The sequence below is a fragment of the Charadrius vociferus genome, unplaced genomic scaffold (genome assembly GCF_000708025.1).
Source record: "Charadrius vociferus isolate BGI_N301 unplaced genomic scaffold, ASM70802v2 scaffold72, whole genome shotgun sequence".
NCBI classification, from domain to species: Eukaryota; Metazoa; Chordata; class Aves; order Charadriiformes; family Charadriidae; genus Charadrius; species Charadrius vociferus.
The window spans coordinates 2,636,645-2,659,260 of NW_009647830.1; the positions used below are offsets into that span (position 1 = coordinate 2,636,645).

Below are 22,616 nucleotides of genomic sequence, written 5' to 3' on the forward strand. Positions count from 1 at the left end.
TGGGCAACTTCTTCCAGTGTCTTACCACCCTCATTGTAAAGATTTTCTTCCTTATGTCCAATCTAAATCTACGCTTTTTCAGTTTAAAACCATTGCCCCTCATCCTGTCACTACAGGCCATGGTGAAAAGTCTCTCCCCATCTTTCGAATAAGCCTCCTTTATATTGAAAGGCTGCAATAAGGTCTCCCTGGAGCCTTCTCTTCTCCAGGCTGAACAACCCCAACTTGCTCAGGCTTTCGTCACATGAGAGGTGTCCCAGCAGTCTGACCATTTTTGTGGCACTCCTCTGGACCCACCCTAACAGGTCCATGTCTATGCTGGGGACCCCAGAGCTGGGTGCAGTACTCCAGGTGGGGTCTCATAAGAGCAGAGCAAAGGGGCAGAATCACCTCCCTCGACCTACTGGCCACGCTTCTTTTTACGCAGCTCGGGGTACAATTGGCTTCCTGGGCTGCAAGCACACATTGCTGGCTCATATCTAATTTCTCATCTACGTATCTGATTTTTCATCCCTCCCTTTCCTCATGCCTCCCGTTCTCTTCTCTCCTACCATACTGTCCCTCCTCTTCCTCCACTCACTATTCACATTTTTCCAAAACTTCTTCAGCACCCCTAACACTGCCTACCAATAAAACACACACACGCAGAGTGAAACAACCAGAACCATGTTAAAGGTTAACAGTGCTTGTGAACAGGGAACACGCACGGCAGCATTAAACTAAACAATGTGGGAAATTGAGAGAAAACAGAAATAATAATCCAAATCTAACAAGTAAAGCAAAAATCAGGCTGAACATAAGGAATATTTTAAGTATAGATGTAATACCCATTCAACACCTACAAGCCCTAAACACAAAACAAAATCCATCAAGCCAGATTAAATATAGAAAATTGAAGCAGCGGGAAGCGAGAAGCTCAAAATGAAGATGGGGTCCATCACTCTTAATTTCAGGTATCTGACTCCCTCTTTAAGCAACTCATGCCACCTTGAGACAGATGTCTCAGGCAAGCCGGACGAAACACTTTCTTGAGCTGCCTGTCTCTGCACTGACTACAGAAGGTGTTTCGTGAACAGCTTTGATGTCCGTGTTTAAACAGCTTAGATTAGACGAGACAAAGTCCATCGAACACACTGAAAGGCAGAAAGAGTACAATACAGACATCATTCAAACACATGAGCTTACACTGAAAGGCAGAAAGAGTACAGACATCATTCAAACACATGAGCTTAATGAGGGAAGTGGTGGTTTTTCACTTCGACCCTTTTGTCAATCCTTCTGACACTTGACTGCAATCTACTACCCCATCACCTTTTCTGTTCATCTGTAATATTTGTTTAGTAGAGCACTGCTCTCCTACCACATTCATACAGCACAAAGCATGTTTGGACACTCCTGCAATGTAAACGGTAAGTACTTAGCTGTAAAAATCGGTACATGGTATGCTAAAAAACTTGCTTGATGCTGCATGTCTGTAGAGAACTAATCGTTGCAAGTTTACCTTTGTGGTGTCAGTATTTCAAACAGAGACAAAATCTAATTGGAGTAATTTCCAGGATGCACAGTGGCATGAGACTTGCCAAGGCAAAACAGAAGTCCTTCCCTTTCTGACCTCACACAATGCAACAGAGTGGCAGACTTCGTGCCTTTTTTTCTTTCCTTTTTATTTGCATAAAGCAAAGCATTTCCATCCAGACAGTTTCTACAGATTGTTACTGTTTTGACAGGGGACTATCACTAGGAAAAGATATATTCCTAAAAATAAAAAACATTATTTTAATGCTAATGTGCCTAGCAACAAAACAAACTGAAAGGAAAGAGATGCAGAAAGTAAGGTTTCCTTGGTCCACTTCCTTCAAACCTCCTACTGACCCCATACAAATTAGATGGGGAGCATCACAGCAGTACCAGAAGAGATATTCCCAGTTTAGAATCATAGAATCATAGAATTGTCTAGGTTGGAAGGGACCTTTAAGATCATCAAGTCCAACCATCAACCTAACACTGCCAAAACCACCACTAAACCACGCCCCTAAGCATCACATCTACCCAGCTTTTAAATATCTCCAAGGATGGCGACTCCACCACTTCCCTGGGCAGCCCTTCCCAAGTTTCCTTTGGTGTAACAACTGGACTCAAAGTGTACAAAGATTACGCATCTGTAACTGTTAAATGTTATTCTGCCTTGGTATCTGATATTTGGCACTGTACAAAAAAAAAAGGTGTGTTTATCACAATGAGCTTTTAGTGGGATCCCACACAGCAATGAAGTGAAGCAGTGAGCAGATAAGACTGCAGGACTGGGCCACACGAGGACTAGTAGATAATTTGCATACATACCAGCATACATACCAGCTATACCCTAAAACACCACAGCACTAACCAAGGGTTTCTACTCATTGGTGTCAGTTACACAGCAAAATATCACCAGCTGAGATCACAGCTTCTGCCGCTTAGAAAATGCCAGTAAGCACTGGTTAACATCATGATATGATTTTGAAAGCTGCGGCAAACGTACTTATCAGTATCGTAATGTGCCATATACGTGAAAAAATAGCAAGAGAAGTAAAACATTCAAGAGACGGCCTCTTCAGTCCTCTGACACAGTGACATAAACTGCTCCAAAGAACAATGAAAATGTCTACCTCTAAACTGGACAGTACTTAAGTACTTCTGAAATTTTTAAACATTTGACCTACACTCCTTTGAATCAAGGTCCTAACCATTTCTGTCAGCAGCTTGGAGTAGAAAGTCAGCACGACCTTAGAGCCATTTCTTCATCCCACAAGTCTAATTAAGAAGTGTCATGATGTTAGCTAGCATGTTAGCTAGCCTGACTGTTACTTTAATTAGCTATAGCATGGAAAGTGAAAGCATGAGAACAAAAAAGCAATGGATAAATTATAGCTTAGGATGGCCTGAGAGGCAAGCAGCTCAGTAAGGCTGGGCAAAAAAGAAATGGATGCACACACAACCCTTGAAAATTCAACAACAGTGCTTTATCTACAGCATTTAAGTTTGGTTAAATATAGACACATACAGCTGTAAGTGGTCTTTGGTAACTCTTGATTTAAGAACAGTTTCTTGTGAAAACAATGTGCAATTACTGTGTCGTATTTACTCTAGTTATTTGATCCTGACCTTTATAGGTTTTTCATTATTAGGCAGGGCTGACACCTGAAAGACTCGTAAATACTTACCTCTGGAAAGAAAGTTCTAAGAGCAAAGTGCTTGTAGTCAAGGAAGGGAACAGTTCCAAAACTATCCACCACATCTAATTCATCCATCTGCAGTTCAGCAAATCCTGAAAAAGTGCCCCACGGCCCCACCCAGAGGGTTAGTTTAGTTGCCACAAAATCATCTTCATAATTATAACTTGGCCCCAATAGACGTTCCTTAAAAAACAGTTTTCAGGAAAGAGGGGTTGTTTTTCAAGCGGAAGCTCTTATGAGCAGGAAAGTAACAATCCATTTTTTTCCCCCACCTTTGTTGAAGGAAATATTATTACATGCAATCCTCTTAGCTCAGTGCTATCTGCTACTGCTATGCACACCAACATTAAAGAGGAACTCTGATACACCACAAAAATATTCTAGCAGCCATAAAATTAAAATGTTTATATAATGGGAGGTTCTTGACAGTTTCAGTTCAGAAATTATGCTGTAGTTAAGCTCTATAAAGTTCTTTTGACCTACCCTCGCGTATTTCCTTTCGAATCTCATATTCCAGCAGTTCAAGTTGCTGACTCTGTTTACGAGTTAACTCTTTGGATTTGTATCTAGTAACTATGAATGCCGCTAAAAAGGAAGAAAAAAGGATTCTGAGTACAGAAATTGCAGAACAGACAACCCCTATACAAGACATTTTAATATTATTTTAAGAAACAGAAAGATTAATATACACTTGCACTATCCAGGAGAATTACTGCTTCTACTGCTGTCAGTGTGCTAGTACCCATGAGCCATAGTTATCTGGACATAAACCCCAACATTTAATAAAAAACATTCCTTTTAACAAGGCCTTAGAATTGTCAATCCAACTTTATTTGAAAGTATAGCACACCCTGCTATGCACAATCTGCACAGTGAGACACAGAATCTAACAACCACTTCCACTACTAGCAACCTACTTAAAGTAGCACTGATTAAACATGAAAAAATGGTTGTTTTGAACAGGAAATCCACTTCCAAATTGTTAACTTCTCTAAAGCTTATTTTGAGAGAGTAAAGGCACAAGATATGGTTCCTGTAAAAGTAATGTACTTTTTAAAATAAACCAAACCAAACCAAAGAACAAATCCCTAAAATTATTACAATGAATGGAAACTTAGCAAATATATAACCAGGTCAAAACGTTCAGAAAAAAGTGTGAGAATGACAAACAGAAGAGCGGATAACTGCTTACCCTCCTCAATTTAGTAATGACCTACAAATTCATGAATGATCCAAATTGAGACTGAGCAGAAACACCACAAACACCGCCGGAAGATAAGCAGTTTGTTAGGGAACATCTGCCACAGGTACAGGAGGACAGCCCAGCTTTGACAGCGAGAAGGTCCCAAGGTGTGACACAAGGATGTCAGTCCTATGGTTTGCCTCACTAAATGGTGGTGAGTAATCCCAGCAGAACAGCCAAAACTACTGTCTTGTAACATGCTGTAGTCACAGAATGGCCAGGGTTGGAAGGGACCTCTGGAGATCATCTAGTCCACCCCCCCCGCCAGAGCAGGGTCACCTACAGCAGGTTGCACAGGACGGCGTCCAGGCGGGGTTTGAATGTCTCCAGCGTGGGAGACTCCACAACCTCTCTGGGCAGCCTGTTCCAGTGCTCTGCCACCCTCAAAGTAAAGAAGTTTCTCCTCATGTTTAGATGGAACTTCCTATGTTCAAGTTTGTGCCCGTTACCCCTCGTCCTATCACTGGGCACCACTGAAAAAAGACTGAAATGCACAGTGAGACACAGAATCTAACAACCACAAGACTGAAAAATAGTCTGAGATGTACTTCACCACCAGACCAGAGTTAACTTTGTCCACTCTTACTGAGAACAGGGGAAAATCACCAGACTGTGACAGTCCCAAACATGTATGCATGTATGTATATGTGTTTATGTCACGATTATACCCTTCAGCAAATCAAAACCTGAAAATGCATTATTGTACTTACCTATAATGACACCCACTACAATAGGTAGCAAAATAAGAACATATAAATATATGTGTGATGATGTTGGTTTGACTTCATGCTCAAAATTTCCTAATTTGACCTGAAGAAAAATAATGGTTGTGTTAATTCAGGACAGGTACTATATCAGTGCTTAAAATGACATTTAATGTATAAAAAAAAATACGTATTTGAGGCACATGAAGGACCCTGGTTCTGCAGATTATTGGGAAGACAGCGGGAATTCGGGAAAACATATGTGAAGCAAAACAAACTTAACTTTTACTGTATTTGGTGTTTAAGCAGGATAAGAGAGCGGTGACAAAAGAAAAATTTGGAGGTCCTCATGCAGCACCAAATTTTGCCATTGCTCTCGCTGCAAACAAGGGCCCAGAAATGAATAGCAAGATCTGCCTCCAGCTGGCCAAGTGGCTCATGCACTTCAGAATCACTGCTAAATGTTCTGGCATTCTGAAGCGAGGAAGGTACATGCCGATAGTTGAAAACATTCCTTTGCACTCACAGCGTTACTCTGCTGAGCAGAAAAGTAAGACAAACTCATGCTAATAATGAGGGAAGTAAAGTTTTTGATAGATGCGTGCCTCACAGCCCTCTTCCCTATTTCTTTGCAGAAGTTTCAACCTCTTTATGTAGGATGTAGGGAGTTCCCAAAGGTCCACTTGAGAACAAATACAACATACATGTACAACATCCCCCAACAGCCACTAGACTTGTCAAAGGTAGGACAGGCAGTAATTCTTCGGAATACACAGAGGTCCTGAAGTGTGCCAGATGCCAAACTGAGGCATTCACCACTCGTAATTATGGCAGAAGAAATTTCACAAAGGAGGATCTCAAAAAGGACTGTGAAAGCACATAAATAAAGGGTAGCTAAGACTACAAACAGACTGGAAGTAAAAATATGTTTTGACACAGAAAAAGAATACCACCAAGTGCCAGGGACAGAAATAAGCCTGAGATAATTGAAAAGGAGAGTTGGGTTGAAATTATTTTGGGCTACAGCAGGGAAGGCAGAGATCTGGTGATTTCAATCACTGGCTTGTCACAGGAAGTTAGCAGCCAGGGCAGCTGGACACTGCCAACTGGACAGGCACATCGCAGCTACACGGACGTGAGCAAGCAAAGAAACCCCACAGGGCTGGAAGGACACAGCCTATTTCTGGGGCTACAAAGCAGAATACAAAGCAGACCTATTTCCTCCACCAAATATATTTTTTTCTTGGTTGTATATGTGTTTTCACAGTTCCTATACAAAGCACTTTCGGTCTGAGCCTTCCTAGGATCCCATTTGCCTTTTCTAAGGCTGAAATGCATTGGTGGCTAAATACATTAATCATCCTATGAGTAATACACCTCCATTCTCCACTTGTCATGTCCAACCAAAGCATTCCTAAAGCAGAAATTCCCGTTACTCATTCCTGCTTATTGAAAATTGAGACAAAGCATTCATTTCATTTTCCATTCATACATAGATTATCTTTAATCTTCACCATAACCTTCATATTCAGTGGACCCATTTCTTCCCTATGAATCATGGACTAAATAAGGTACACCTGAATTCATCCAATTCCTCTTCCTAAGTTCATTTCATTTTTCCTGCATGACATTATAAAACCTCCTCTGAGCTTTATGTCATCAGCAAATGTTATTAGTGCATGCCTTATTTTTGCACTTAAGCCAGTAGTGATATTAAATAATATCTGTATGAAAATCGACATAGCCCAGAGTCAGATCCCCATACACAGCATCCACTTTTTCTAATCCCTAGCGTCTTCATAATCACCATGTTAAGTAGTTTACTGAATGACTTCCAGGTACATGTGATCTACTCCTTTTTTGTTGTTGAGGAAACCACTCATCTTGCCAAATAAAGATATCTAGCATAATCTGCTTTTATTAAAAAGAAGTTGACAATTATCCCATTTTCCATTTACCTCCAGGTCTTTATGAGTCCCTCATTCAAAACACATTATAAAGCTTTACATAGAGCTAGATTAAATCAGTAAGCCTCTATTTGCCTAGTTATTTTTTTCTTTTAAATACTGGTTTTATATTTGCTGGTCTCCAGTCAAACAGTACCTCTCCTGACTCTACAGTTTTATTTAAAATCTTTCCTACTAAGCCTGCAATATCATGTGCCAGTTTCTTCTCAGTGCTGTGACGGGAATGAACCTGTTCCAGCTGTCTTGAGCCCCTTGATCTATCTGAATCTTGCTTCCGTCACAAGAATGTAATTTTCTTCTTTGACACGTCCATTCAGACCGACCATCCTGTCTTTGACCCCACACTCAATAAATATCCTCTTTCTTCCTGAAAACTAAAGCAAGAGATATGTTTATTCTTGGGCTGTACCTATCTTTTATACCCAGCTTATTCTTTCTTCAGAGTGACCCTACTTCTTCTATGATGATTTATTTATAAGATTGAAAAAAACATGTGATGATTTCCTACTTTTACATTTTTCTTGATGTTGGAAAAAATAATTCTTAAGGTACCAGAAGTGAAATGTTACATTATAAGTATTGCATTTGATTTGCTTTAGTGAAGTGGTGACCTTTCTATGACAGTCACTCCTATGAAGCTTGCAGGATGAGCATGTGATATTGCAATGCAATATTAATATTTAAATGCAACACCAATCTCAGAAAGGCTTTTCCATGCCATAACTGGCTCAGACGGCAGGATCCACAGATGGGGGATCAGTTAACAGTGATATGAAATTGAGAATAGCTTCGTTAATCTTTACTATGAGCCATATGCCTTGAAGTCAATAGAGTTATTTCAGTTTTATACCACCATACACTGCAATAAGAGTCTGGCATCATTTTTCTCCCTCATAAATGGTGACAATCGCTTTTTTAAAAATTCATATCTTCATCTTATTCATGGAGCAAATATCTTAAGCTGCCATTTAGCTTTGACATCCATGCTAATGTTCTTATATTTGGGGCTGGCTTTGTGCCATATGTTCATAGCATTTTGGCCTCCCCGGTGCATGCTGAATTTTACACCCTTTTTCATCCGGAAATGCCTTCTCTCTGTCTTAGTAGTGACCACTATGCACTGTTTAAGATCCTTATCTACTTTAGTGGGAAAAAGTGGATGGGAGGACACAATGCTTTTTCTCATGGCCACGTGCAGCAGCACCTTGCTTACAGATCTAAGATGAGGGGCTCTCCTGGAGCCAGTGATGCTTTATCGGTGATGTCTGAGCTGCAGGCAGAGGTCTGACAAGCTGCTGACTGCTCTCCTGGAGCTCAGCAGCGGTGAGCTCAGTTTGGACTGCAAAGCCTACTTCTGACACGACAGCAGTAACCAGACAGTAAATGAACTCAGCACTGTTAGCGGTACCTAAGCTAGGCAGGCGTGCTTAGATGTGAGGAAGAGAACTGGACTGCCAAGTACCAGGAGAACAAAAAACGCACCCAGTTCCTCCCTCTATAAAGAATATTCATGACCAGAGCAATAATGCCACATTTTGCTACATTTGCATAAACATCCAAACATTGTTGAATTACAACAAAAGGGAATTCTACTTACAAAAACCTTCACTGTGGAAAAGTCAATCTTGTCTGTTCCTTCCCTTTTGAATTTGCACAGTATGGTGCTACGGTCTGGTTTTTTCGTAATGTTTTGAACGCTGAACCATATCTTTTTGGTCTGTGCACCATTCATATATGACAGATAAACCTCTACCTCAGTTTTAGAAATATTCAAGTTGTCATTTTCTTTCTAGAGGGAAAAAATTGAAGATAATGAACAGTCATTAAATACGGTAAGAAGTAAAATGATCCCCAATGACTACTTTAAAAGAGGAATTGTAGGTTATTACTTTCAAACTTACATATATTTTTAATTCCAGATCAGGATCCAACTCAGTGTGCAGCTGATAGTTAATGAACACTGGGTCAGGATGATAGTGTAATTTGACACATGGTATAAAGGTAGTTTCCACTTTTAACATCATATCAACAACTTTACCCTCTGTTGCATGGCTCAGGCTTGGCGTTAAGTAATGATATTCAGATTCATTTCCAGGATACCTAGAGACCTAGAAATGCAACAGCAAAGCTGTAACAGTCATTAAGCACTCAACAGTGGGTACAATTACAAACAGAGGCACTCAAAATCATTTTAACATCTTCCTGACTTCACACAGATATCTGCTAAACCTCTTCTCTGCGATCAGGGCTGCATGCAGAGCACCTGGGAAAGTTTCTGTGTTGAGCTTGCATCTACCTTTAAGCACATTTATCACACACTCTGCGCGCTGCTTTAAGGCTGATTGCACGCTGCTAAGGCAGCTATTTCCTGCAGTGAGACAGGAATAGTGACAGCGATTTCTCCTTCCTTCCCCTCAATGCAGGTGACAAGAGAAGAGCAGGACGAGCTCTCGAGCACCCCTAGGCATTGGCTCTTCCAGCTTAACTCTTGGTAGAGGGGAGTTGCTACTGTCACCCCGTTGGTTATGCCATGGGGTGGTGCTGCTGTTTTCTGGTCTCTGTGCTGCAAGCCCAGGAGGTAACAGGGTGCCCATCTCCTCACAGCCTCGGAGGAAGGGTTTCGTCTCAAAATCAGCTCCAGTCTCCTACCCCTTGCTGAGGCACTGGCACCATTTGGGTTCTCAACACAAAGCCAGAAACAAGTACACTATGCCCTCTTCCGTACATGGAGGCTGGGGAGGTTTAAAAAGGACAAATTTGGAGCAAGTCTATAAAGCATAGAAAAAAAGGCTCAGAGAATTATGCAGGAGAGTAGCTTATATGTATCCATGATCCTGTACTGAGAATGTGTGCAACTGTAATCCTACAAGCAGTCATATTTATTTTAGTAGAGTGACTGATGTGTGCCTGCAAGTGTTTGAAAAATATTGAGATCCTCTTGAAACCTTAGGAATAAAACCTAATCCCTTAAGACACCTCTATTTGGTATTGTAAAGGAGATTAAGACTTACAGTGAAGTTTGATCTCTGGTCGTCTGAAATAATCACACTGTCCACCACATTAAAATTTCTACCCCTCGTAGTAATTTTGCGACCACCACTGTTAAAAAAAAAAAAAAAAAGGGGGGGGAAGAGAAGTAAATATTATCTGTTTTCCCACAGATAAGTCTTGCATTAAGGAAGGCTTCAGCCATGAACAAACCACTCATGTGCATTTTGCTTTGGTAGCAGCCAATATAATAAAGCCAAACTACAGGACAAGAGAATTTCAGCTATACAGTGTACTTCCGTTATTTCCTCATAATGTAATGGTAAATGCTTTTGCTACCGCAAACCCAAATGACTTGATATGCAAACTCCTTTTCAGGGACTCTCCACCTTGTTTTCTATTCATGGAGCCAAAGAACTAGACTGTGATTTAATATTCTGTCTTGAAGACATGGTATTTCACTGCCTCAGAGCAGCCCTGCCTGTGCTCAATTCTTGTCTTCTTCAGGACAAACCAATGGTGCCAGGCACCTCACAGGAAACATTCTCGGCAGTCTTCAGACCATCTGTCTCAGCACACACAATGGTGCTTGTGTCTGAGGGTCTGGCTCACAATCTCTGCTGAACACAGTTGGAGTGGTTTAAGGTATTATTAATTTCCAGCTGCCTGAGCTGCTGCCCCTCACCTGGAGATGAGGGCACGAGTCCTAGCTGCTCAGCTGCTGCAGCTGCCAGCCCAACTTACTACCTCAAACCCACACTTGCCAGTGCTTGAGGCCAAGAGATCAGCTTAAGAACGTGAAAGTGGGTAAAAACTGTGCAGGCAGAGGGACAGGTGGAAAGCTGTGCCTCAGAATATCTTAAAACCACCCTGTAAGTCTTTCACTGAAGCTATAAGTCTCCCACATTACACAGCAGAGGCTTGAAAAGGGCTCTTCTGGCTTTAGGGAACCTGGTCCTAAAGCAAGTCTGAGCGTATCACTGCAGTGGTGATTATTTTCACTCCATTTCCAATTCACCGATACTTTATACTGTTTCAGAGGTGAAGGATACATTAGTATCAAGAAACCAAAGTAAACTGGAGCTTGAATTTATGCGTGCTACCAGATTTTGGATTTAGCTTTAGTATGAAAAGACTATTTTTGACTTCTACAAAGGAGACCTGGGGTGGACAAGAAGGAGTTTATAGAATCCTGCAGAACACAGTATCCATCTTGCAGCTATCATGACCCTATCTGTATGTTAAATGTGAAATCAGTTCATCAGCATAAATTCATCCTCTGCAACAGGTTACCACAGTTATCCAAGTTTACATCAGCTGCAGTCAGGCCAAGGAAGGAGGCTCATATCAGCTCAGTGGAACTACATTTTAATAAATACACAAAAAGTGTAGACAGAAAAATTTACCTGATCCAGGAGGTGTTCGGTGTGATTCCAGAACATGATGGTAGTGAAACATAATGTAGGGTCATTGGTGGTGAACATTTTTTCCCATTAGCCTGTATACATATACTTTTGGCCTCTTTACGTGTTGGTGGGAGAGTAAATGTCATTTGTGTATCGTTTAGCACATTTCTTACTTTAATGCTGGAGGAGAAAGAAAACAGTCAGATGCTGAAACACAGATGCCACTATGCCATCATTGGTGTTAATACACAAAACCTATAACCTAAAGCAAAGGATGAGGAGAGAAGAGGAATGAATCTTTCTTTGAGCTGCCAGATGGAAGTGGAAAGAGAGAGCAGGGAGCTGAAAAGATAGTAGGGCATCTTTTGAATGAAGTTGCTATGTGTCACAATAATCACAGAAGATGGTACAGATACTGGTCTTATAGCCTTGGGATGATGCTATGTTAACGCAATGTGTGATTTTGCTGTGTAAACTGTGTACTGTGCAGTGTACTTCTCTCTGCTACCAACACATTAGCTAGTCAAGGATGAGAATCTTCAGTTTCCTTTTACTTCTTCTTTTTCTTTTTCTTTCCCTCTTCCTTTCTTCCCTTCTCTCATTCCTCCCTTTCTCTCCTTTCTCTTTGTCTCTACTTCCTCTCTCTCCCTCCTTTCCCTCTCTCCATCCTTCTCTCCTTTTGTTTTCTGTGGTCCCCAAGAAATCAATGGTTGAACTAAAAATTCAACTGTACCATATGAATACTTTTTCAAGTGCTAGCTATGTAAAATGGTCTTGGTAATTACAGGCAGCCATTGCAGCTGCACCTGAAAATGACTGATTCAGAATAAGATAGCCTAATTATCTAGAGGGTTACACTGTGCAATCATCAACAGAGAAAAGTACATGCTGTTGCATAAGAGATTCCCTTCCCTGGCAGAGTTTCTGTGCTTTCAGAAGCAGAATCCTAGAACACATGGAAGATATTTTGAGGCCGAGGTGAGTCAAACAAAAGCTGAGGCTTTCCTGTGACCTAACTTCTTGTTGCCTGCTGCAAGGCACAGAGGGCCTCAGGTACAGAACCGCCTCAAGTGCTTCTGAGAGCTGCCCATCCCTTGTACTGTACCCAAACAACAAATTCATTTCCATCCTTTGGGAATTTAAAGTGGAAATTTAACTAAAGTACTGCAGATATGTGCCCCTCTGTTGAGGAGAGGTCCATGACAACTGTTCATACAGCTGTATTGCTAGGGAAAAATGGGCATAATTTTCACCATGCAAAGTAAATAGTATTATTTTTCAGAGCTTAACTCACATGTCTGGTTTACAGCCAGTGATTCCAGTCAGTATTAGTTTTATGCCTGATGCACGTGTGAAGTTTTCTCCTTTGACTGTTATTTCACTTTTGCCTAATGTAGAAATCCACAAAGGTTCAATGGAATGAATGTTGATATGCTATTAGAAAACAAAGCAAAACAAAATCTGGTTATAAAGTGGCTAGGAAGTTAAATAACAGCTGCAAAAACAACCACCACTCAGGAATGCAGGTTTTATGGCACTGGGATACATTTTTCTTATTAATTTCAAGTCTTGTTAAGTGTGATCCTGGGAAGTACTGTCAATCACAACTTATTTACAAGCCAACTATTTTTACCTACGTATTTTATATTTCAATTTATCTCATAACAAAGTTGCCCAAAGGAATTACAATCTGACATACTGGAAGGTAAGTACCACAAAAACCCTACTTGAAATGATACATTTTGTGTGACTGTTGAAGAACTAAGAAACAATGCTGGACAAAATCCATGGTGCCGTCACTATGAGAGATCAGAGAAACAAATGAAAGCATCTCTCAAGACCTGAAAAGGGGAAGCAGGGTCAAATCCTAGAGAGAAAGAGCCCCAGAATTAGCTTTATTAGAAAGTTTTTTCAAAGTCATACATAGAGCTAAAGGTACAACACAACTGCAGGGATTTTTTGGTATCCCATTTTGATGCTAAGAAGTTTACAAATCTATTTTCCAGCATTTAAGAATAATCCTAGTTTGCTCTGATGCTGTCACAGTCTTTCAGAAATGTGGCCAATTTTTAAACTGTGCTTTTCTTTGTGTATCTTTATAGTTATTTATTCTAACTTACTAACACTACCAAGCAAGAAGATTTTTTTCCCTAGTGTATTTACTTGATACATTTGACAGCATCTCATGTTTAATCAGTTTTGCTGCTTCCCCAGTTTCATGATCACACAGACGGTTTCCTCTCTCTGTGTCTTTCAGACAACAAACTGAAAACATTCAAAAAAACCCAGGAAAATACGCATGTGAAAACACAAACTGTTTGGGACCTTCTCAGGCAAATGATTTCTAGCTTACTTTTAGAATGCCTATAATACTACTTTAAAGTGAGTTTTTAGAGTATTGTGATTATCCTGATTTCTGCTGTGCACCTGTGAACAACACATCCACTGGGCAGGTCAGCCATCCTGACGCTGAGAAGGGCACCGGTGTAAAACTTCTAGGAAAGTGCTTGCCACAGGGTTTTTCTCCCCACTGATCTTTTCACGTACCCAGAGCAGCACCAAGCCTTTGGGCTGGTGGCCAGAGGGGGCCACTGGGCTCACATCGCCATCCACTGCAAACACAGCATTTGCACATTTCAGAAAGGTCCCCGGCACGTTGTCCCCACATGCTACCGTGGGCTGCTGAATGCTGGAGCGCTCCGGAGCAAATGTGAGACCTGTCACAACTGAACCACTGGGCTCACATCGGCATCCACTGCAAACAGCATTTGCCCATTTCAGAAAGGTTCCCAGCACATTGTCCCCACATGCTACTGTGGGCTGCTGAATGCTGGAACGCTCCAGAGCAAATGTGAGACCTGTCACAACTGATCGAAAGCTGCAACTTGTGCCTTAGGAAAGGGCAAGAGAGTGCAAAGGCTGGGGCCAGAGGGCCTGCAAAAGGGCCTCCAAGATGACCTCTGGTATGGGTAATGCAGGAGGGCAAAGGAACCCCCTGATGAACAGCCTGAGGGGGAAAATTCACTCCCATGCTGACCTGGGGATCAGTTTAACCCTTAGTACGCGAGCAGGAGAACTGAAGCAGAAACCTGAGAGGTTAAAGGCAGCAAAGCACTAGTGCTTATCTCCCTCTGCTTGTGCCCATCCTCCAGTGCACCAAGGACAGTCAATATCCTCATACAAATCCAGAAGCCAAATACTACAGAAAGGAGTAAAACATTGCTTCAGGGTTCTCACTGGTAACCAGCAGGGAGCCCTGAAGCACAGGAGTAACACGGTATATCGCACTCATACACAGAGATCCCCCTGAGCGTCATCAGGGCTGTGAGCCCTGCTGAAGGGAACGCCAGGCATCCCCTGCCCAGGGGTGCAGCGCACACCACGGGGCGCTTCAGCTTAGCTTGCCTTGTTCCTCACACCAACAAGAAATGGTGGTAAGAATGGTTTACTCTGGAATTTTCAGCCTCCCCTGAAATCATGCTTTCTCTTCGGCTACACAACATGGACTCCCTCGCCATGTCCTGCCTCAGACTCATGGCGTCAGCGGAGTCACCCGCAGCGCTGAGGCAAGCCGGCCTCGGCTGCTCAAGAGCCTGCTTCCCGGCTAGACTGCCGTGGCCTGTGAGGCTTTCCTCAGCAGCAAAAGAAACCGTGGATTTCCTCACAGAAATGAGGGACCAGGTGTCCCCACTGGGATATGTGGTGCTCCCTTCCGCAGCGCCAGAGAGCCGCTGACCTTCCAGTTGCTGCGCAGCAGGGGGAAGAGATGCCCGGCAGCAAGAGGGGAGGGAGACAGTGGAGAGGCAGTGAGATGTTTATAAAAATCATTAGTCGTGAGGCATGTGATGGAAGCAGCATAAACGCACAGGGAGACATACAGCAAGCCTGCACCAGGTCCTCAGGTAATGTAAATCAGCACAGCCCTGTCAACTTCAATAAAGCACCACATTTTGAGCTGCAGCACCCCCGCCAAGTCCCCATCTCCTGGACAGCCTAACACTTCCCTGGGGCTGCGTAAACAGTGGCAGCCACATCCTCAGAGGTGTGGTTAGCATGGCTGCAGGTCGCAGTGAGATATCTGGCAGCGGCCCAGGTTAAGCAGCCTCTGCCACCCCAGGGAGCTCAGGGAGCCCGTCCTCCGCGCCGACACAGCCCCTCCTGCGGTGCTCGCAAGAGGACCCGAGGCCATGCGATGAACTGGATCGGGGAACCGGCCCAGATGAAAAACAACCTGCCGAAAGAAAACGGTTATTTCCAGCCGAATCAGTTCCCCAGCCAAGCGTACTCGCACAACCACTCCAACGGCTGCCCCGGCGCAGGGAGGGGGAAGGTGCACGCATGGAAACCAGCAGCTGGAGTCTGGAGGAAGGCTGGGGCTGCCACCAAAAAAAAAAAGAGTGTATTAATCTAAATGCTCGGCTGGGGTTGTGGGAAAACACAAATCCTCCTTCTCAGCCCTCCAATAAGTTCTCCTTAAAGCGCGAGTGCTCAAAGGAGAGCAGGATTTCAAATGCAATTTCAAGCCCTCTGAATGGATCAATCACTTCTAAATAAACATCTGCCTTTGGACTGCCTCTAGTGCTTTCGCTGCCTTGTCCATCACTGTCTTTCCAAGATAAGGCATGTGGAAGAAAGCCATCTCCCAGGCAATTCCAACTATTTACCAATGTCAAATTAATGCACTTGGAAGCAGAGCAAAGAAGAATTTCCTCTGTTCTTTCACCAGCCGTAATGCTTTATATGCAGACCAAATCCAGAATATTAATGCTCAAAAGCACAAGTATTACAATCCCACTCATCTCTGTGAAAAACAAAATGGATTTTGTGATTTTGTTTAAGAAACCTCAGCTGAACAGCTGAATTTAAGAGGCAATTCCTGTCTTCACCGGTAAAAGTTTGGGTAGTTTTAACGAAACATTTAGAGATAAGAACACAGTTGCTATTTATACCAACCGTGCTATCACTCACAGAAAAGCAGAAACCAAAAAGTGTAGGCAGCAAATCTCTATGTACTGACTCATCAGTCAAATTTCTCTTCACTACTCATTTCTTTTCTAACACCTGCATGTCATAAGCAACCACTGATGAAAAGATCACTAAATTTTATGAAAAAAATAAAACCATTTTGGCACCATAATGAATGGAGGGATAACCTCGTGGTTAAAGGGCTGGCCTACGAAGCAAATCATATAGCCTGTACACTCACATACAGTCTACATGTTTTCAATAGAGAACTCAACAATCAGATTAGAAGGTGCTCTGCATCAGTGACACTGCTTCCTTTTGAGCGATCCATCTTGAGCAGGATGGATGTAGAGCAGCTCCATCTCCGGTTTTGTCTACAGCCTGGAAGCAAGGAAACTTTTTCTGGAAGTGTGAACCAAGGATTTACTAACACCCAGGGATTTCAGTTCCTGGATGCATCCTCTAGCCACTTGTCTGTTATGCAGGAACTGGGTGGCACATCTTCCCCCTCCTTCTGCTCCCCTGGCAGGTACGTTTGAGGAGAAGTGGTGATCTGGCTGCATCAAATGAGGGAAAGGTTTGAGACTCTGAAACCTAGTTTCACAGAGCTGTCTGTCACAGCAGAAGTCAAACATGCATTTAAGCCTAGGTAAGAGGTTAAGTCTGTGGTGTTCTACTCTGGTATTTTTTTATTGGTGGTCAGCTTACATGTCCAGCCCTCAGCACGCTGGCTCCCGTGGGGTGCCTAAATACAGCATACAGGAGCTTCAGTATTTAAAGCAATATTGTACATCTGCATCTAGAGGTAGCACATGAATATTGCAGCGTTCATTGTCTCAATGCCTGGATCTGAAACGTTAATTTTTGTTGGTACCTTTAAGCACCAACAAAGCACTAAGAAAAAACAGTACTAATCCAAGTTCTGCATTGCCTTTCTATGTAACCAACGGCCTCCCCATCCGTATCTCTGTTATTCCTGCGAAGTCCTCTCATTTTACATAAATTTCTCCCCCAACCCACAGAACCCGAAAACGCCGATCTTAAAATGCTAACTAACCTCTGTTGTCTGTGCAGTGGCGATCCCCGTGGAAGCAGCTGCATTACAACTATCCTGAAAAAAATCAGCATTTCTCCATGTCAGGACAAGGAAGAGACAGATTGCTGTTCAGATGTAAAAAATACAAGGAGAAGGCATCACGGGGGATCCCAGCCCTCCCCAACAAACTTCACCTGGCAGGTGGTGGCAGGAGAGACACGCATCCATTTACAGCTGGCACACTCGCCCTTGTGTATACACCGTGAGCAGCTGGTAACACAGAAAACAGAGGTTTTGTAAGACACAGGGACTCAATCTAGGTTCAGCCATGAATGTGACATTTCAAGTGAGAGAAAAACGTACAAACCCAAGAGAACAAACAACCTGGCAAACATGTAATGAAATGTTTAAAACGCATAACCTGCATTTACCCTCCAAGCCTATTGTTCTCTGGTGCTTATTGTGAGGACAAATTCAGTATGAAATACAATCTGTGCTGACATGCTGAGTCCTAAATTTCCAAAAAGCATGAAGCAGACGGAACACCCTGGGTTTCATTTTGTTGTGGTTTTCTCCAGTACGTAAGTGGCCAGATAGTACATTCAAACCAGAAAAGGGCAGAAAAACATCACTGATTCTTTCACATCTTGCCTAAACCTCTGTTCTGTACATGTGCTAGCAAGTATTGCTAGCCTGCTATTGCCTTCCCCTACCAAAAAATATGTCTGTTGGAGACTAGTTTGTCCCTATCTTGCTTTGCAATGCATCTATCAGCATGGAGGAGAGCCAAGAGCAGCACAGGGCCCCTCCACGCATGCTGAGAAATGCTCCGATTTAGAAAGACAGCTCCTTCCCTGTGTTGCTCCAGGGACAGGGAAGTGATATGCCACTTCCCAAAAAGCAGGAGTTCAATTTCATCCTAGGTGCCTATGAATTAGCTTCTTTGTATAGGGGAGGAGCATTCTGAAGAGGAACACTGTAGTTACTTACAGCATATGTCAGCCAGATCTTTCTTTTTAACAAAAAACTTGTTAAGTTTTAACAACTACCTCTCATAAGGGGTTAGGCCATGTACTGGGCACAAATGCTTTCTACTGCGAGCTCTTAACAAAGAGTGTGGCTCTGAAAAATAATGTGTACAGAACAACAGGTATTCATTATTCCTATTAGCAGATTAGATATTACTTTCTGGTTTAATTGTATTCATGTTACCCATGGACCACATTTGAACTGCATCTGGCTTAAAAACCAGCTTCACAAAGTGACTTTTACAGAATCTCCTGACTCCTCTGATCTAGGTCTTACGCTGAGTACCAGGGGCCCACCTTTTTCACAAGGACAGAAATGATTTTAATGTCATTGTGACATCCTTTATTATCTTTCCAGGCACTTGTCATAAATTCAGTCATCGTAATGACTCTCCTACAGCTAGCTGCCAGGGTCCTGTTAAATAAAAGAGTTATCAGAAGTAGCTTTCTAAGTACAATAGAAAAAAGAGGAGAAGGAGGAAATGGGCCAAGAAGAGGGATTTGACTATCTTTAGAGAAATGTCTTTCCTTAATAAATAAAAAATAAAAGAATGATCATACTTCAGCTCCCCTCCACTCCCCCTCCCCCAAACAGCTTAATGAACTTCAATAGGAACCAGGTTCTTACTTTTTCAACCGAAATGTTTGGGTGATATTCCAAGAGCTTGAGGACAGCGATGCTTCAAGAACCAGACAATCTGGAAAAATGTGACTGTTAGACATATGACGGATATTACAAGAAATAACTGAAAAAAAAATAATAATTGGGCTGAAAGGTCACTTGCCTTCAGCTGTTATCTACATGGTATGCACCTTCTCATACACACATTCACTCACACTTTAGACTGATAAAAATAACTACCTTTTGTCCTTCCATAGGACCCTTCAGCTGACTTACTCCAAGACTTTATACAGACTCATTAATTAAGCTTGATGCCACCACCGCATGACATACAAAAGTAATGTTATCATCAGGATACAGATAGCGAAGTGCTACCATGGAGCAGCGATATAAAATCATCTCCCAAAGAGCACACAGTGGCACAACCAGAACCTGAACTCAGCCCTTCTAACACAACAGGCTGTTCTAATGCAAGAGACCCCAACATACCATACTTCTCCTTCTTTCTGCCTCGGAGACTTGGTTTCAGAGTCTTCTTTTGTAATCTATGCTGTAGCAATTTTCATCCTATTTAAATCTTTTATGATTGCATGAGTCAATTTGCCATTATTTCAGCTAGCAATTACTATACCAACAATTCACTGGCAGCTGTGGAATGAAAGAGTATCTTCTCCCATGAGCAGAATACCACATCGAAAAACAGAGTTAGATATATACCACTTAAGCCATGGTCCCTTTCATCTGTGTGCCTGCAGATGTGTACGTCTGCAGAATGAATGACTGTCTGAGATCAAATGAAACACATGTGTGCAGACTTCTCTAGCTTCTCTATGCTAAGAAGTAGATAGCTTTTTAAACCAGGAAAGTTACATAGATTTAAAGTATACCTGCCTTGCAAAGGTAGAGAAAGCTTTGTCTTTATCACAGGCTGGCCTGCCCGGATGGAAACCACCTTTGACTACATCTACATTGTTAAATCAGAAGCATCTCCCGCTCCACACATCAGCATGGCACTTGGGTGCTCGCTGCAAAGGTCACCTGCACTGCTTGTTGGAAACAGCCCTTGAGACTGGTCATATGTTTCAATACCTTACTAAATGGATAGAAAAGAGTCTGGTTTTTAAAGGTATTTTAATGCTTGGAGATGTCGATGAGCACACACAGACATTCTGAAATCCTTCACCTATTTGCATCTCCAGAAATCTACGTATCTACAGAAATCTGACGTGTTAGGCACCAAATCGCCTGAACCACTTGCCTAGGTCATTATATGAGAAGGGTCTCAAGCCAAGAGCTACTGAAAATTAATATTTTACTAGAAGTAATAAGTAAAGGCAAGGAATTTATCTGCTTTGGGCAGAGCTTGTCTCCTCTTTTAAGTTTGTATAAATACTTTAAAAACAAGACCGTCAAATACGGTTTCCTGATTTTGTCTGTGTTGAATTTAATGGAACCTATTATTTTCTGTATGGCCTGGGCTGACCTTTCAAAACGTACCAGACTGCACTGAGTGGCAGGTATTTTCAAAATTTTTTTTTGCCAGAAATGATACCTGAAGGAGTTTTGCAAGTGCATCTTCTTCTGAGACTAAGGTCCCATTACATGAGGTACCACAAATAATCAACATAACTTCCACACTTGCGTTATCCACTACTATATCTCAGCTCGCAGGAACATGTGAATGGCAGTAATACTGGTGGGCACAAGCTAAGCTCACAGCCTTCTGGTTAACACTGTCAAAGGGCTCATCTTTGGCACAAAGCACAGGCAAGGCGAGCTAGCTTCCGTAACACTATACTCTGAAAACCTGCTAATGGAGTAAGAGAAAGCCTTAGTACGAGAAGACAGAGGACCAAAACAAGGTACTCCACAATTATAAGAAAATGTGGCTTTTAGAACTCAGTGAATAAAGGACATTTTTTTTCTTCTCTAACGCATTTGTCTCTCTTAAAAATCCACTAACAGTGTTTACTAAAGACAGCTTGATAGACCAGAATACTCATGGATATAACCCTAGCTGTCACATGCTAGTGACAAAGTCTTGTCTTCTCAATTCCCAAATCAATATTGGATAGGAACGTGATACACAACACTTGTATGATGCCAGAGGAGCTTTTCCTGTACTAAGGCCAAAGGATAAGCTCCTGAGATCCCAATATTCCAAGGAACCTCATTCAGGGGCAAGGGTTCCCGAGAGACAGAGCTCATTGCAGCACTGAGCTCTTCAGAACAGGTCATCGTAAATTCTGGTTAACATTTCATTCCTCTTTCTACACAAAGGTAAAAGAGAATCAGATTCATGCAGAGTATTACATGTCTTTTGGGCTATATTATCTAGGAAAAGATAAAGGCAGGCATTTATCTGAATTTTCTATTTCCTCTTCAAGTCACTTAAGAGCATATGGTATCTCTGTACTTGCTATCTTTGTCCCTTAGTTTAGATTAAAATTCTCTTTTGTATTCTAACAGAAGCAACTTAAAAAAGGTATAAGGTCAACCTGTATTAAAAAAGCTCTGTGTTTCTATACAGACCCTTGAAACAATGCAAGGGGGACGTTTTCCTCCTATTAGTCAAATAAGACTCTACTGTAAAAGATTATCATCTGATCTTTGAGACCAAAGCCCAGGGAACAGCTCAAAAGTCTAGACATTCAGTAATTTACCACCTCATTCTAAAACTTCTAGTTGCCCATGAGATGCACAAAACAGATCACATGCATCACGTGCCCAACACAAATGGCTCAGGCCTCTAATTCTGAGAACTACTGGTAAACAAAGTAGTGTAAGAATTATTGCAAAATGATTCAACCAATAATTAAGAAAGAGGAATGAAGTCAAGTAAAAAAGATGTACCCACCAAATTGCCCCTGAGCCATGTACTTTTCTGCTAATTCTCTACATGGGATAACCACTTTCTCACAAGTGTCTAAGTGAGGTCGAAACAGTTAATTGAATGTTAAGATTATTTATTGTACAGACGTTCAGAGTTAGATTCTCCTCTTACTTATGCTAGTACAGTTTCTTGCAAAAACAATTATGTTCGCAGATAAGAGAAGCGTTAAGATGGGTTAATTTGTCAAGGCACAGCATAGGACCAACGTCCAGCCAGCCTGATTGTCACTGCAGCTATCTTAAGTTTCCACAGACAGCGACTAATGGCACCGCGTAAATATACTCCTAATGCTGAAAGACTGCACTGCGATAGGCTGAACTGAAGAAGGTGCTTCTAGCCATAGGTTAACATGTCTTATTACTTCTAGAAAGCATTCCATGTTAACAAATCTTTAATTACCAAGAACAGTGTGAGTATACTCAAGTCATTTGACAAAACAGGAATATTTTTTTCAATGACATTTAATAAAAAGCATTACCTACTCCCACACTCAGTAGGCTTGTATTTATGTTCAGTTCTCCTGAATAATAAAGGACAGTGAATAAGCATTAA

At 42.0% G+C, this 22,616-nt stretch overlaps 1 protein-coding gene across 1 annotated transcript in view; it reads right to left on the reverse strand.

The window, feature by feature from the left end:
• The window catches only part of PLXNC1 (plexin C1), a 69,512-nt gene that overhangs the window by 25,495 nt on the left and 21,401 nt on the right, over positions 1 to 22,616 (reverse strand). Inside the window, exons 7-15 of the mRNA XM_009882651.1 lie at positions 14,068 to 14,411; positions 12,815 to 12,954; positions 11,521 to 11,700; positions 10,124 to 10,225; positions 9,028 to 9,211; positions 8,724 to 8,915; positions 5,166 to 5,265; positions 3,696 to 3,797; positions 3,201 to 3,304 (exon numbers count right to left, since the gene is read on the reverse strand). Of these exons, the coding sequence (XP_009880953.1) occupies positions 3,201 to 3,304; positions 3,696 to 3,797; positions 5,166 to 5,265; positions 8,724 to 8,915; positions 9,028 to 9,211; positions 10,124 to 10,225; positions 11,521 to 11,700; positions 12,815 to 12,954; positions 14,068 to 14,411 (1,448 nt within the window). The remainder of the gene's footprint in view (positions 1 to 3,200; positions 3,305 to 3,695; positions 3,798 to 5,165; positions 5,266 to 8,723; positions 8,916 to 9,027; positions 9,212 to 10,123; positions 10,226 to 11,520; positions 11,701 to 12,814; positions 12,955 to 14,067; positions 14,412 to 22,616) is intronic.